The sequence below is a fragment of the Rhipicephalus microplus genome, chromosome 1 (assembly GCF_043290135.1).
Source record: "Rhipicephalus microplus isolate Deutch F79 chromosome 1, USDA_Rmic, whole genome shotgun sequence".
NCBI lineage: Eukaryota > Metazoa > Arthropoda > Arachnida > Ixodida > Ixodidae > Rhipicephalus > Rhipicephalus microplus.
The window spans coordinates 226,948,039-226,965,500 of NC_134700.1; the positions used below are offsets into that span (position 1 = coordinate 226,948,039).

The 17,462-nt window shown below is 45.9% G+C and overlaps 1 protein-coding gene across 2 annotated transcripts in view; it reads left to right on the forward strand.

Moving 5' to 3' along the window:
• Positions 1-1,204: 1,204 nt before the first annotated feature.
• Positions 1,205-17,462, forward strand: part of LOC119166764 (neprilysin-1-like) — a 48,985-nt gene continuing 32,727 nt past the window's right edge. Inside the window, exons 1-2 of one of the 2 annotated variants that reach the window (XM_075891489.1) lie at positions 1,205-1,426; positions 14,999-15,091. In XM_075891489.1, the coding sequence (XP_075747604.1) occupies positions 1,347-1,426; positions 14,999-15,091 (173 nt within the window). In that variant the 5' untranslated portion in view covers positions 1,205-1,346. Of the gene's footprint in view, positions 1,427-13,913; positions 14,046-14,998; positions 15,092-17,462 lie in introns of those variants that run through there. The other variant, XM_075891490.1, reaches the window with a different exon arrangement.

The window sequence follows — 17,462 nt, forward strand, 5'->3', positions numbered from 1 at the left end:
CCCAAATTGTCCTCCCCCTCACCTCCCACGTGAAGATATAAGACAGTGTCTGGTTGATCGCTAGCCTTTTCTTCCTTTCTTTCTGCCTTCACGAGAGATAATGCTAAAAAGCTTCCTGAAGCCTCAACATCAAAGCGACAACAAGGTATCGTGCTCATCTAAAATACAGAAGACTATTCAATCATGCCTGCTCTTTGAAGTGTCGCAAGCATCGATATATCCACGAACACGTTCTATATATAGTAACAGGGGTGTACGATCAGGTAGGCCCGAGGAGGATTTCGCATGTTCAGCTGTTATCGCTGGCTCTTATGCACATCTTGACATTGCGTAAAAGACATGGACAGTTGCAAAAGCAAAAGGTTACGATGCAACACTACCACCGAATGAAATATTTCACCTGCCCCACTTTTATCAACGGCTTCTGCCTACACATGTCACACTTAGACGAAATGTACAGATGTAACGAGCAATCAACGCTATACCGAGTGGATGTGGGCATCAGCGTTTCTCCGGCACGCAATCATCTCTGCAAAGGAGTTTTGTAATTTCGTGTAAAGGACAACAAAGAGCAGCGCAGTAATTTAAAGAATTATCGTGGCTGGTTTATTCGCATTACTGAAACCTGCGATTGTAATTTGGAGGATACGACATTACGCCGACCAATGAGGTTGGAACGAAAATTCTTATTTATTGAGCGAGACAGAGTGAGTGGGTGAGTGAACGAGCGAGCCAGCCAGCCAGGTATGTCACATCGCGAGAGCACAATGTCACACCGCTATAGCGAACAGGGCCTCAAGTTCATTAAAGACCCCCTCCGATTGTTGCTGTATCAAAAGTACGCTACACAAACAAGCAAAACAATGTCTTGTTCCAGCTCTGAGAGGTCTACTTCACTGCGGTATTTCCCTACGGCGACATGTGTGCCTTGATCTTCTTCACTTTTCACCTGTAAACACACTGACGCACACAGCGTCATGTTGGTGTCAGATGCGCCGCCACATTGAAGAGCGAGAACATGAATTAGCGAAAACTCGGGGACGGCACAGTGAATCCCGGAGCTCCCTCTCTCGCCGACGGTGATGACGCCAACCTGTAAAGGCGCCTCGCAGGCGCAAACACGAGGCCGCGCCGGAGAGGACAATGCCGCGCTGCCATCTCGAACCCATCGGAGCCGATAAGAGCAGGGCGGCGCTGTCGGTGCGGAGGAAAAGCGAAGAGTTGGCCTGGCGTGAGGCGCCCGCGAGGCGGACGACGTATGAGGCGCAATCGACGGTCGCTGCTTGCTGCTCGAGTGGCCGCGTGCTTTGTGATTGTTGACCGGCGTGGTGGGAAACATTGCCGCGATGCTTCTCAATCTGACCATCGGGGACGTAGCGCGAAGGTCGTACCACTTGGATGTGCCTCGCCTAGCGGGATCGGAGATGTGAGTACATCACACATACTTCTAAATCCTGCGATTCCCCACCAATTAGCGCAGTGATGCACGTAGACGGCAGAGGCCTTCATTAATTTATAAGGGTACTCCACGTATACCGTGAACATTTTGACATTGTTCATCGTTTGCGACTTCCACTGCGAATGCTTATCGCACCGAGTGATTTATCACTGACGTGTGTGTGAGTAAGTTATACGTAGGAGTCATGAAGTTAGTCTATTATTGTGCTAACAGTTCTTGTTCTTTTCTTTCTGTGTATCTTTTTTTTAGAGTTAGATGTTACGAATTTAGGACACTTTGTGGGTGCGCAATGCGACGATGTCCACTGGGTAGCGTTTAGTGTGACGAAGTAACAAGCGCTAAACCTATAAGGGGAATAAGAAAAGAATGTGACAATTTGCCCTCACCCCCTCTCCCTTTTTTTTTCGTTAGGATTTCAGTGGGGTTCTAAGCACTAGTGACTACGTCACATCACCATCATCAACAAGTACATCAGCATCAACTAACCCAGCTATATATCTTCGTTAATTGCTCGTTAGTTAGGTTGAGTGTTTTCAGCTTTATTTTTATGTGCGCTGTTGCACATGATTTAGAACTTTGCATCACGTGCGTGCTTCCTGTTTTTCCTTTTGAGTGGTGTAAAATTTTGGGGGCATAGCTAGTTAGATTAGGCATTAGTTAGGGTAGGCGTAAACCTGTGTGTGTTAGTTATTAACCAATGGCTGCCAAATGTTTATTAAACATATGTAGCAGAAATGCACGGTGATTTCATTCATTTATTCATTCATTCATTTATTCGAAACAATTCAATCTCATATTCAGTACCAGTCAAACGAGAATATCGCGATACGGCGTACACGATATTATCCTCACGTGATATAAGCAACGTGATCAAAGCCACGCGACCACTCGTTATCGCAAACAGCACATTGCAATGTTTGCGTTCGACAGCCTGCGCTTTCCTAATGCTAATAAACTGTTCGATCAAAGTCCAAGAGCACGCACACCAGTTCGATCGCAATGTAATAAACCCCTACTTGTATCGGTTCTTGGGCTCAAAAATGAGTCCTGATTTGACCATCCCAATTAGTCATTTAACTTTCCTACGTGCTTGAAGATTGTGTTGACGTTCTGTTCCCACTACTTGACTTTTTCACTGCGAATCTTAACTGATAAATGGCAAACCTCGATGCTCGCGGGTCTAGACTGGACACTGTATAAGTCCTGCTCCTAGGACGTGGTGTGTACCTTTATAGTTTGCATGACATTGGGATTATTTCATCTTAAAAACCATTTCCGAAGACCCCCTCGCACTCTTCTCAAATAATACTAAAACGAAACAATGAGTCGACCTTGATTGATAAATTTTACTGTGAAAAGGATATAGCGTTAAATTTGCCATCATAGCTTTCATAACGAGGAAGAAAATCGATTTCAAAGCTTCATTTTTTTTCAATCACACGCCGAAATATCTGTGTAAAGTTATGTACTTCAAAGCGCACTTTTTTGTATTTTGAAGATCTTGAATCAAACAAATTTCTCCCAAACTCGGCATGCCGAATGTTTGGCTTCCTGGGAAGACAACGTATTACTTCATTTCTACGGACTATGGGAACTAAGTAGGCTTGAGTGTACGCCGTCAAAATTTATGGCTTCACAAATTACCCAAAATTTCGCTATGTATAGGAGAAACTTTCCACCTTCCACATGGGAAGCTAAAAGGAGCGCAGGCGCTTACATTACGATTACTTCAAAGGTATACGTACCCTAAGCCTGCCTTTGCCCACAAGCTTCACCCTAAGGTTTATTTAACCAACTCGGTGTACAAAATGTGGCGGTTTAGCCACCTTACATCACATGCTCTGGGAGTGCCCTTCGGAACGCGGCACCGATAAAGCATCATCCAGAAAGTGGGACTCCGCCCTCCGGAGTCCGGACATAACATCACAACTTTAAGCTGCCCACAGGGCCCACGATGCGGTGCTAGGTCTTGGCCTTACTGCCCCGTCGTGGGAGCGGCCCGCCGGGCACTAGGGCGCGCGTCTTCGGACTTTCAGAATTAAGTTTTCCCAAACCAAACCAAACCGACTGGTGCGGTAATCTCAAGGTGGTGTCGCCATCCGCGTGCCCCCCCCCCCCCTTTTTTTTTCGCACGTTTCTCATTTACCAAGCGTCTTCTCGCGGCAAAGATGGTGATGTTGGAAACGTGAAAAAAGTAATTTTCTAATACAAAAAAAAATCATCTACGACCAAATTCGGGCGACCCAGCACGCCCGTGAGGCGGCGTCGAGGCAAGCCCTTGACGTACTCTCATGAGAGGCTTAGGCCCGGCCACCTAAACCTGCTGGTTTCTTATAAATTTTATTCCTCCTCCTTGTTTTTAGTATACTATTAAGTGCGACTAGGCCCGAGTCCCCGTTGAGGTGTGCCTCACAATAATAGCGCGGTTTTCGTACGCAAAGTGCTGAAACTTATTCAGTTAATTCAGCTTACTACGCATGATCGTATCAGTGGAGTACATCACCGCGAGCAATCTTTTGCTCGAATAAAAAAAAATCGGGAAGTTCGCACTAAGTTGCGCTAAGCTCAACCAATAATAATAATAATAATAATAATAATAATAATAATAATAATAATAATAATAATAATAATAATAATAATAATATAGCTGGGATTCATTGATATGTGGGGTTTCACGTCCCGAAACCGCGACATGATTATGATTGTGATTGTGTTGTGTGTTCCGCGTAATAGTGGCTGCGCTTCCTACCAAGATGGATTCGTACCAACTGGCCCGATACAATTGTTTAATGATCATGAGACGCCTCGGTCCAGCAATTTTGACCATCTGGTGTCACTTTAACGTGCCCAGACTTCGCACAGTACGTAGACGTGCACCATTTCGTCTCCACCGAAATGCGACCGCTGCTGCCGGGATCGAACGCGCGACCTTCGGCTCGGCAAAGGCTTGCCACAGCGAAGCTGGTAGATCCTTGGCTCGTCATGCTGCATCATGGGAGTCACAACAACGGCGGCGATTGGATCCAGCGAGCTTGGCCGAAGGCGCGCCAGCCAAGACACAGCGATGGGAGGTTCTCGAATACGCACAGATACTTGCCACTATGAATGTGATGAAATTACTGTCCTTGAGCCACGGTGCAAGAAACTGCGGTGGTTGCTGTGGCGACCGTTCGGCGGCGGCGGCTTGGCTACGTTTTAACACAGGTGACCCGCAGCTGTAGCGGTTACTACAGCAACGGTGCAGTCGAAAAGTTTGTTAACCGACGTCTTACTGCCAGCTTAAACAGCTTTGCTGTAAAAAACGAGCGCGGTTTGTAATAGACAGGCATCTTTTCGTTGTATGTCCTCATCTTGCCCTCGCGTTTCTGCGTTGCCTTTTCTGTGCCAGCGTCGTCTCAACGCACCGACTGCACGCATTCCCAGTGAATGGTTGCACGTGTGTATGTGTCTTATCGTGCGATGCTTCAGCTTTGCAGCGATAGTAAACGACCATGAAAAATAATACACCCTCGTTCCTAGCCAGAGATACCTATTATTGCAATTCTTTTGACTATTAAATTGTTAGAATCACGAATACGAAACCAAACAGCATAGTAGACATATGCGCATGGCATAGATATTCAGAAACAGAAGCATCAAGTCCAGATATTAGTCCTGAAAATGCATTGGGATATGCAGCTGTAGGTACTACGTCGTTCCCTACGAATAGATCGAGATCTGTGTAAAAATGCTCCACAGGAACGCCAATATTTTGTGCGACTAACTTATCAACTAATTAACTAATTAATTAACAAACTAAGAGCCAATAAAAGTGAAACTGCCGGTATATTGCAAACCTGGGTTACATATTTTAGCTTGGTATACGGCATCACGCCTGAAGTTCGAGAAACATAAAGAAACACACAGGACGATAAAAAATGCAGAATGAAAGTAAAGAAAGGCACTATTATCCCTGCGATCAAATAAGCCAAGTATTCAGGAAACAACCACATGCACAAACACGTCAAAGTTGCAACTAAAAATGTGGCAAAGGTCACCAGTTGTTTTTCCTTGTTAGCCAAGGACATCCAGTAATGATGGAAACATTGCCTCTTGCATTCGGCTACAAAAGTCTACGTGCGTTCTGCCCTTATTGTGGCGTCGGTGTAGAAGGTGATCAGAAAGAAATTATCAGCGGTTTATTGTGTTCGTTCGATCCGAAGTGAGGCAATGCAAGGCACATTCAAAATTGCCGACGTAAGGGCGATATCCGCCGTGGTGGCTTAGCGGCTATGAAAATCCGCTGTATACGCTTGAGGGCTCGACTCCCAGCCACGGCGGCTGATCTCTATGGGGGCGAAGTATGAAAACGCCCGCCTACTCACATTTATGAGCATCTGAAGAAACCCCTGTCGTCAAAATTAATCACGAGTCTCCCTACGACGCAACTCAAGATGATAACGGGATTGGGGGGCCTAAAGATCCCCAAATGATTACTTTATTTATACCCATAGATTAAAGACGAATCTGTGTTCGTTCAACGTCAAGAGAAGGGCAGCAAGAACACTTGCACGGACTTATTGTTATTATTGGACGCAGACAAATAGCCTGCGGGCATTCAGGGAAGTGCAAAGCCTGATTGGCGCTCGCGGTTAATAGTTACGCGGGATTAGCATTTCAAAACTATACAGATGCCGTATACTTGGGCCAATTCTATTGGTGTTTCTCCAACTTGATAAACTGAAACACAACACAAGTTTAACGAAAGCTTACGAAGGTCCGAAGGTCCTGATTGTTGACTGCCACGCTTGGTCGATATGCTAGGTTGTTGGAGGAATGTCCTTTTTTTTTTGTTGTTGCATTAGAACATTAATTAGGTCCGACCGACCACAATGGCGACGGTATGTACATTTTGACGATTATGATGATTTTCACCTGTGGCACGTATCAGTGACGGAACCACGGAAAGGGAGAACGAAAGACGGAGCAGTGATCGATGTGCTCGCAATGTTCCTGATCATGCACCAGGTTTCGCGCCCTTTTTGATGCCATCTTCGTGATCATAGGCGTGCGCAAGCTTCCCCTTCGGAAGGGTGGGGGGAAGGTTTGTAGCGACGCCCCTCCCCTATTAAGTAAATCTATAAGGCTGACCTTGCACCCCCCTTTTTAGGTGGATGGGGAGGGTGGGCGCCCTCCTGCCTCGCCTCGCGCGCACTTTTATGATCGTGACGCCATCTTAGGGAGACGACTTGCAGCGACCGTGCGCTCGTGTCACACTTTTTCTCTTCTCCGCAACGCGCTCGACACAATATACGTCCGAGCTGAAAGTCAAGTGACGCAGAAGACGATACTTCTCACAGTTTCCTTGGGAGGTGTGCACGTGCATCATTAAAGTAGGTCACGGTCCAGCCTTTCACGGAGGCATTTTTTTTGTGACGTCAGCAGCCGTGTCAGCCACCTTTTGTTATCCGTCTTATCGGCAGTGCGGTCATTAACGTCGTGTGCCGTGCGCTTACGCCAACAGAATCGCTTCCTGCTTTCGACAATGGTTACTTGGACAGCACGCAAAGAAAAAAACGGAGGGTTATTTATGCATATGCGAACAAAAGCAGTCACGTTAAAATGCAATGAAAAGTGGACACGCCTGCAAGAAAAAGAAGAGTGCGACGAAAAGTGATAAGGAGTATACCACAAGCACAAAGTGTGGCCAATACGCCCAGCATTGTGCACATGGGAGAGAGAGAGAGCAAGAGTGGAAGAGGAACAGGAAAGACAACGAGGTTAACCAAGAAGAACTCTGGTTGGCTACCTTGTACTTCTGAAGGGGAAGAGCGATGCGGAAGAATGGAAGAGAGAGAGGGTTTGTAACGACACTACAATGTCACCGTCTATCATTGTGATTGATGATTGATTGATAAGTGGGGTTTAACGTCCCGAAACCACCATATGATTATCTGAGACGCCGTAGCGGAGAACTCCGGAAATGTAGACCACTTGGGGTTCTTTGACGTGCACCCAAATCTGAGCACACGCGCCTACTGCACTTTCGCCTCCATCGAAAATGCAGCCGCCGCAGCCGGGATTCGATGCCACGACCTGCTGGTTAGCAGCCGAGTATCTTAGCCACCACACCACCACGGCAGGGCTAAAAGCATTATGGGAGACCCGCTATAACTGGTCGTTCAGTCCGCTTTACCGAAGGAACCACAGCAACGCCTCCACAAATGCCCAAAGATGTGGGGGAGGCAAACCACCACGGCGCTTAGTCTGCCATTTTCACGCTGCCACGACGCATGCGCTCTTCCCCTAGCGGCAAAGTCGCGAAGTGCCTCTTGATCTCAGAGGCTTTCAATTTCACGATACCCAATTTTCCCGGCCCTTATACCGAAACCCTACCGAAACGACGGAGGGCAGCGCAGGAACAAGTAAAAGACGCATTCCTACAGCACCGGACGCATTATTCGAATGTTTTAGGTTTCGTCCCTTATGTTGTATTTTCGTCCGCATTAACTTATAAACATCGCAGTTACTACACAACACTTAACGACTACAAATAATGTTCCGTATACTATCTATAGGCGTCATTGCCTGTAAGTTTAAATAGGTTGTTTTTAACATAACTAGTCGCTGATATATTCTCATTCATGTTGCCATATTACTGGATAATGCAAACCTCAGCATTTGGCTCCTCAAATGAAGACGCTTTGAATGAGTGAATATGGAGAACGATTGTTATGCGCTTATAATGCCACTTTTGTGCGAAATTCTGCATATATGCTGTATCAAGGCGTATTAATAACTACTTTACCTATTACAAGGATTCAATCATTATCTTTTATGTTATTTATCGCATTGGTGCGATGTGCCACTAAGTGTCAGTGTGAGTCAGTGTGAGTTCGTTCGCGTCAAACGTTATTCAAGCTCTCATACTTAAGTGTAGAATAAACAATCAACTATACTCCTGTGAACGCACTGCTTCGCTTTCGTGTTGTACTAGTTTTTATGACAGGTGTATCAATCACGTTTTCAATATTTGGAAAGCCTGTCCAAAGGCATTGTAATTTGTTCTTTCAAAAGTATGCATGCAAATTTACTTCATGTATGAAGTTTCCGAAATTAACGGTGTAACAGTCCGTGAATCCAGCAGTCATTGTCGGATGGTCTACCAGGACTGCAAAGTACTGCTGTATTGCACGAAAGTGGCAAAGACAGCTTAAGTGCAGCCACGTACAAGTTCACAACAATTGTGTCGCAGTCGCATTGTGGAATCAGAAAAGGGGCACGATGCATCACATGCACGGCGGTAATGATCCGCCCACAGAGTGAACATCGATTCCAAGAAGCGAGCAGAAGACTCTTCAATCTGGCTGCAAGGCTCTTTTAGCACGTATACGGCGCCATAATCCGTGGGAAAAACTGTTGTCACTGAGCAGAACGTGGAGATGCTTTAAGTCGCTTATCAGCGGCGACCTTAGCTGTCCACAGCAGCGACCGACAAGGGCGTCCAACGAGCGTGCGATCGACGTAGAAGCATATACCGGTCTACGAGAGTGCTTGCCCGGAATGGTGCAAGAGCTTGCCCGATATCAGCGAGGATCGCTTGCACCGTGTACGCGAGCGACGTGGACGCCTTGTTGAGAAACGAGCCGCGTAGACGGTCGAACGAAAAGCCCAAACCAACACTGCGTTTAGCAATACGCGAACGTGCTTGCGTGCCATGTAGAGGATGCGGGAAAGATAGCGAACGGATAAAGTGTACGTTTGGACTTTATAGTCGCCTTTGCGTACGCGCGCGCACCATACGCCATTTCCTGACTCACACGAGAACACGGGTTGTTCTCGGCAATCAGGGATAGTGTCAAAATGGACGGCTATATACAATTCCGAGTATCGATACTTTTGATAACAGCAAAGATGACGAGCGCAAAAAAAAGAAAAAAATTACAGCATATCCGCGGGGTGAATGATGATGAATGGGGGCGATGCTTCGGAGGGTTTTATCGGTAAACCATGAATTCTCAGTCCGTCCGTCCGTCTGTCTGTTTCACCGAAAGCAAGCGTTTTTACCTTTTGCCAAGCACTAAATGCTGTCCCTGTCACTGCGCCATGCTCCCGACCGGGCTGCAGAAATTGGGTGCATTTTCCCTCTCCTAAGCACTAACACCATCACCACTATCGGCATGCAGCCCTGAGGCCGTATATAGCTGTTGTGCAGCAGATCACCATCCGAACGCATTTTAAAGAAAGAAAGGCTTCTATATAGTTGAAGAAAATTTAGTCCTGGTACGGGTATCGAAGCCGAGGCCAACGCCTTTCCGGGCATTTAACTATACCAGTCGATCTAACCAGGATGCAGCGTGAAGGCGAATCAGTCAACAACACGATACGCATGGACACATAATGTTGCAAATGAGTTATCACATGCAAATCACGTAATCCACGCAAGTGCTGGTCCCAGGGTCTAGCCACGGAGCAGGACGAATTTCGTTCGAATAGAAGCTTTCTGTTCTGTGAAATCCGTGTGGATTTCTATTTGGCTTTGCACTACAATAACACGGTTGTTAATTAAGTCTTTTCATAACCCTTTCGCCACCTTGCGAGATTCCGCGGAGCTCGTTTGTAATGACGTGAAAGTTGCTCGATTGGGGCAATATTGGGAATGCACGCACCTGCTATTCGCAACACGCATGCTGTATTGCTGTCAAGAGTTTGCGTAAGACATTCCCTTTGCTTATTTGCTTTGTCGTTCGATATATGTATGCACAAGACATTGTGGTTATTACTTGCGTAGCGCTGTAAATTACTGAACGACCTGGTAATGATGTTCATACGCTCACGCTTGCAAAGAGAAGCATGCCCGACCCACTAGACATAGTAAACACTTGCTATGTGAAGTCGCATGCATATGCGTATGCAGGTTCCGCAGGAGAGGTCCGGGAGAGGGGCAGACTTTTTTTGCAGCACCACCTCTTTGACTCTTACTTTCCCCAACCCCCATCACGCCTCGGTAGAGTCCAAAAGACATGCTGCACGGTAAATGCAGATTAATTAATTAATAATTTAATTAATTATTAATTAATTAATTAATTAAAACAACGACGGGTCGTGCTCACAGTAGTCTGCCTTTTGGTCCCAGGCTTCCCGGAAGTAAAGATCAGACGTGAACAGTTCTTGGAACTCGACATCGGGGTCCTCCGTTGGCCTTTTTCACCAAAGCCTGCGTGGATATAACTGTCCTCTTTAGAGAAGACAAAGTTTCAGTATGTAGAGGAAAACACCATATACAAGGATTTAGCGTTAGCGTTGCGTGCACAATCTGCACTATTAATAGTTATTTTTTTTTTTTGCCGACTGCTTACCCAACGATCGCAAGCCGGTGGCTGCATTTCAATGGAGACAAAGGTCCGTGTACGAGATTTAGGTGCACGTTCAGGAACACCAGGTGTTCGAAATTTTTATTGATTGATATGTGGGGTTTAACGTCCCAAAACCACCATATGATTATGAGAGATGCCGTAGTAGAGGGCTCCGGAAATTTCGACCACCCGGGGTTCTTTAACGTGCACCCAAATCTGAGCACACGGGCCTACATTTCCGCCTCCATCGGAAATGCAGCCGCCGCAGCCGGGATTCGGTCCAGCGACCTGCGGGTCAGCAGCCGAGTACCTTAGCCACTAGACCACCGCGGCGGCGCTGTTCGAAATTTCCGGAGCCCTACTGGCTGCGGCGGCTGCATTTCCGATGGAGGCGGAAATGTTGTAGGCCCGTGTACTCAGACTTGGGAGTACGTTAAAGAACCCCAGGTGGTTAAAATTTCCGGAGCCCTCCACTACGGCGTCTCTCATAATCATATGGTGGTTTTTGGACGTTAAACCCCACATATCAATCAATCTAATACTCATACTTTGGTTTTAGGACGTAGAATCCCATCGAATGTTATCATCATTAAATATTTGCACGCCTGCTTAGCCTGAATACATTGCAACTGACGCCTCGAAGTCGTCGTGATACGTATAGACGGAAGTCGTCACATATATTTCAAGAACTTGGTACATTTCCACGACAGCCGTGACGTCTGGGAAGTAAGGACTATCAATCACCCCCACGTTCAATGACGTCACAATCTCGATCTTACGGTGAACGTGCGCAACAAGCAAAAACCACATGAAGGCGTTATCTTGTTCGCGCAGGTTCCCACGATATAGGGCTCTTTACGGAGTGTGCAATACTTTCGCGCAGGCAGGCACTTCACGACGAATAGGTTTTCGCAATCAGAAGACCGGCAACCCTATACATGCCCCGGCACTGAAAACTTACATGTGGCCGTTGTTGCATCCCATGCAGTGCTTATTGTGACGTAAAATATCTTGCATGCCTTGACAGAGTCGCACAAGCTCTCACTCTCTTTGAATTAATTGGCGTGTGCGGGGGAAACAAGAAAGAAAGTGACTGTAGTCTACAGCTTTCTGCTCTGTGAACAATCGTAACTCCTTGCAAGACTGTCGCTAAACGCAGAAATAAAATCACCCTTATGTACCGAGCTCTGTTTCATGCTCATTTCGCGGAATTCGGTTATTCAAGGTGAATAACCCAATAGCAGGTTTTCAGACATTCCTTCACAGATGACTTTACTTATACCTTATTCATCACCGCTGATAAATACGTCCGCGAAGCATGCGTAGAAATCAATTATCACCAGCGCAGTGCACGTAGCGCAACAGAAACATCGCGTTGCACATATAAGGAAATGTTTCTTCGCTTACTGGCTATTTCTACGAATACTTCAGTCACTTACAATTATATACATCCTAAAATAACAGGATGAGTTGAATTAAGTTTATTTGTCGGTCGGCTATGCTGATGCTCAAAGCCTATAGGTCCATCGCTTGACGAAGGTCACTTGGGAGCTTACCCCGCATTGGATATGCTGTCAGCAGTGGCGCTCATGTGCTTACGGATCACAGATTGTAATTGGCCGCTCGTTGGCGAACCCGTTATCTTACTCTGCAACTATAATTAAGCTTACGTGGCGCATCTGGTTAGGAACTTGATATCAGGTTCTCGTGAAACGTGTAAGTGCATTTAGATTTGGACAAATGAGATTCCAGGCAGAACTGCAGCCATAGAAGTGTGTAGTGTTGCCCGTGGTGTCGCCGTTTTTGTTTTAACATATGTTATAGGTTACATGTATTCAATATAGGTAAGGCAAAGCACCAGGTGGTACTGTAAGGCATAAGTTACAAAGTAGTGAGGACATGAATCAAGAAAAGAATTCGGACGTCGGAGAATGAGGTAAATATGATGAAACTATACAAACACGCTTACGTAAGGCCCGACCAGATGGCTAACCGGAGATCTTTGGGGAGGCCCACGTCTTGTAAATAATATTTACATATATGATGATGATGATAATAATAATAATAACGCTTATACGGTGTCTTGAATTCTCACAAGGCGTCCAAGCGTGGGTATATCGTCATAATTTCTTTTCCACGCCCACTCTGGCGCTCCTCATTTTTCGAAATCTCCCAAACAATCATCGAAAAGACGAAAACTATTTTGAACTCTATAGAAGCGTCGTGATGCAAGTTAAGTTCATACACGCCCACATTACCGATGCAAAAGAGTACGAAATAAATTAAAAGAAGCTACTAGACAAATGCTGAAGGACATGCGCTATACCGTCTCAGAAGTTGTCCTGCAGCTTCTCTTCATAATCCCCGTCCTCTATATTGTGCAGTTAAAACGAAAAATTTGTTTATGGCGAAGTTCAACACAACATTGGTCAGATTGTGGAATTAACACTGACGTCAAACACCCGAAACCCTGCGGCAAAACCGGGAAAGTTGGCAGCTATGTATGCTGTTACTAACGGCGAGCACCAAGCCAATAGGGAGTTTTAGAATACCGTTTGCAAGCGCTGCGGGCCTAGCGGGCGCCATAAGAGTTTTAGAATAGCGTTTGCCCTGCTGCGAACCGCAACGCACGATCGCAGCGACACCGTAGCCTCGAAACCAGCGCTTGCGGGCCACATGCGGGCCGCCATCACTACGCGCAATTTCGGATTTTCTGCGCGCAGTCCGCGAACGCGAACGCCGATTCGCGTTACGACGCATGCGCAGTGGCAGCGACCGCGCCGCAAAGGCTCGCGGTGCGCTATTCTAAAACTCCCTAATATGACGTTGCTGCGTCATAACTCTGTGCGCCGTCAAGACACTCCGGAAAGGGTGCAGCCCACGGATTTACCCCTGGCGAATGAAAGTGGCCCTAGATGTCCGTTATCTCGGTTCGAATGTCTTAAGTGCCTCCCTTCGACGAAAGGGGTGCGCCTGCGCGAAGGCCCACCTTTGTTACGCAAAGCAGGCGTGCGAAAAACGGACCTCCTTTCAGCGCCTCGACTGTCCCCTTCCTTTGAGGCGTCGATAAGCAGCGGCCTGGCTGGCACCCGGTGCTTTGTTGTTGACCAGAACATGAGGCAGTCGACCTTCAAGATCGCGAAGTGGGAAGGACTGCGGTACACACTTCGACGCGTCCAGTAAAGTCGGCTCGGCCACTGTTCTTGACTTCCAGCGGGGACAAAAAGAAAAGGTAGCACCAGATATAACCTGTACGTATACATATCAAGATGTCATTAGTCGACGACAAGCCAAGTGTTGTAATGTTTCCCTTTAACGCACGCGTGATTTCGCGCTTGCTAAGTACAGACAAGAACGCGAACTTAGCTGCCGCGGTGGTATACGGCGTCCGTCTGTGGACCCGAAGGACCTCCATCCCTGCCATGGCAGTCGCTTTTCGATGCAGGGGAAAAGCTATAGGGCCTAGTGCACCTTAGATCTAGAAACACGTTAAAGAACCTGAACAGGCTGAGATTCATTGATTTATCTACTGCGGCGTTTATCATAATCATACCGTGGCTTTGGCACACGTTATTATTCAATTAACAATTCGGACTGGTCAAGGATGCTAGTAGTCAGGCTCTTGCAATGAGCCACCCATAAAATTATGTTCAAGGTTCCCAAGCCAATTAACGAGGAGGCAAGCAGGTCGGCCGTTCTTGAACATATACGTTTCCATTAGGCTCCCTTAGGCAACATATATATTTCCTATAATGCATCTGTCCTAATTAATATACGTTTTCTTGTAGAAACGTTGACTTCATTCTCAAAAATCATATGCTCGTCTATTGCCCATCACATCAAATAGCTATCTTCCTTCTAACTTTCGCCTTAATCTTTTCCGAAATTTCGAAACGACTTCGGATTCCAATTCAACTGTGATCAGAATCTTCTCTCCACAGCGGACGGCTCTGCAAGAGAAGGAGATGCTAAAGTATAAGCCTAGCACATGATATTACTTGGCCGTGTGCCTGCACTGGAGGGAGCATTCTTTTTCTTTACTAATATTTGGCTGTGCGAAATGCAACTTGGTAAAATCTGGCTTGTTTAAATAGGCGTATGGCTGTTTTATCATAGCTTACAGACGCTAAACAGAACCGCGAACGTGCTCATTGAGGCCTCTGCAAGCGTTTTTCTCTTCGATATTTCTTGCATATATTTGCAGCGAGAAGGGAGCCGGCCGACTACATCGACTCAACTCGAACATGGACAACGCTACGTCGACCACGAATATTTGTGACGAGGAGGCGTCGACAAGGTAAGCTGCCCATACGAGATGCTGTCACCTCGTGTGTAAGTGAGCTGCGGAGTTCGCTGCACATTGCTCGCGTCGTCACACCACAGACAGGGCACTGCTGTTGGCAAAGGCGTAGCGTATACAGACGCTATCATAGCCAGGGCCAATGTTTCTGTGTCAGAACACCCCCGAAATTTTTCCAGCGCTGCACAAACCCCGCTCTCTCTCTCTCTCTCCTTTCGGGAAAATAAATGTCCTTTACGAATCAAGTCCGCTAAGTTCTGCGTGCACTCGTAAACACGCGTTACAACAAAAGAAACAACTATGCCACAGAAAAATGATTAACATCGTTTGGGCGCAGGCTTTTCTTTTCATTTTTTTTTGCCATGAAAGCTCTCCCTGTAGAACACTCTTAAAAAATATTTCTGGTTACGCCCCTGGCTGGTGGCACAACTTCAGATGGGAAGAAGTTTGGGCGTGTTGGTAGTTCGTCGTATAGATACTGCAGACACGATAGCAAAAAAAAAAAAAATGAACACGGGGTAGGGTGAAGACGTGGACTAGCGCTTGTTCTGTACCCACCTTTTCTCTTCTTTTATTTAGCGTAATGGCTTCTGCAGCGCGGTGGCACCACAAAAAGTAATGTTCGCAAAGAGCTCTAAAAAAAACTAACTTCATAAAATACTTACGATGAAGCCGGTTTTGTTAGCACCAGTGTTAAACATTGTCTAATTCCATCTTGCAGGTCCAATTTCAAGTATCCCCCTCAAAATACTCGCATTCGTGAAAAGTACGTGTCAGTCCGAGCATTTTCGAAGTGATATTTCCAATACTTTGGCCTGACGAAATTTCTTCCAAGCGGGAAGCCTACTTCTAAACAAAATTATAGACGACCAATGCGAAGAAGAAAAAAATACTTAACGCGTTTCGGTGCCCGACGCGGAATACTAGTTTACTTACGCGCAGAATTCTCGTGTGGCGAGGAAAACAAACGACGTCGTAAGTCCGATGCACCTTATGGTCTCGTCTTGTCGGCATCTAATGTCGTCACGGAGTGTCATGTAGTCACAGTCCATCATAAAAAAAAACGAATATGCACCACGAAAATATATAATGTCGCTACTTGCCACCGGTCCACTAAAAATGAAGAACGGAACAGCTATCCCAATAAATTTCCGACGACGTTAACGGAGCTAAAACATCCTTTCCTACATGTCGTAGAGAACTGAAACTGGGCATGTAAGAAAGAAGATGAATATACTTTGGTTTATCTCTGAATTAGTAATATTTAATTTCTTCTAACCGTATTAGATTTACAAATGATATGTGATCCCATCTAATTACTCGTTTCTTGGCCCATCCACTGTAGTGGGTGTGATCCACGCATTTAGGCAATAATAATAATAATAATAATAATAATAATAATAATAATAATAATAATAATAATAATAATAATAATAATAATAATAATAATAATAATAATAATAATAATAATAATCTGCATGCAGACGCAGTTTTCTCACGACCTTATAAGTGGAGCGGAAACACACTTCCCCACAAACCCGGTTTCAGGCTTTGCACACGCCAGTGCCTTATAAAAGAAATATCTCTCAAAACACTGCATGCTTCGGCCCTCCGCCAAGTTCCACGTGCTCTGAAACACGTTCTCTGTATACTTCGCCCCTGCTTAAAAACATATATATACAGTTTCTTGATAATCATCGGCACCGATTACTACCATCAAGAGTCTAGATATCCACACTAAATGCACGCTCCTCGAGCAATGATATAGGCCAAACTGCGCAGTTTCAACGGATGACTTAAAGAAGCTATACATAAGTTAATTAGCAATTACATCGGTTGACTAAATGACAAAAAGACTACCAGACACTAACTGATGTCTGTCACGGATAGTAACGCATCGATGAAAAAAAAAGTATACACGTTATTGGTTCTACTGTGGGCGATTTTCATTTCGTCCACTAACTCAAAGTGCTCTATCCTTAGTTCGCAAAATCGTACCCGATCTTTTCCTTTTTTCAAATACTCGTGTTCGAAGGGTATCAGCTTTCGAACAACCTTGATTTCAGGAACCTCTCACGCGGTATGGTTGCGCGCGATGCCTGTGAAGTGAGCACCGCAGTCTGCTTCTGTCCGCTCAGAGTCTTATCGAACGCAGGGTAAACAGAGGCCTCTCGTGTCTTTCGAGTCACCCTCACAGTCCGTGAGAAAAAAAACGACTCTAGGCATTGTATTTTTTTCGTGTCGACGACAGCACTTCCGTTTCCCAACAGTCCACGATGCATCCGTCTTTCTTCGGTGTACATCACTGCTTTTTTTTTTTTTTTTGATACACGATACGGTGGACGCTCATTTTCGGCATCGTTGTGGT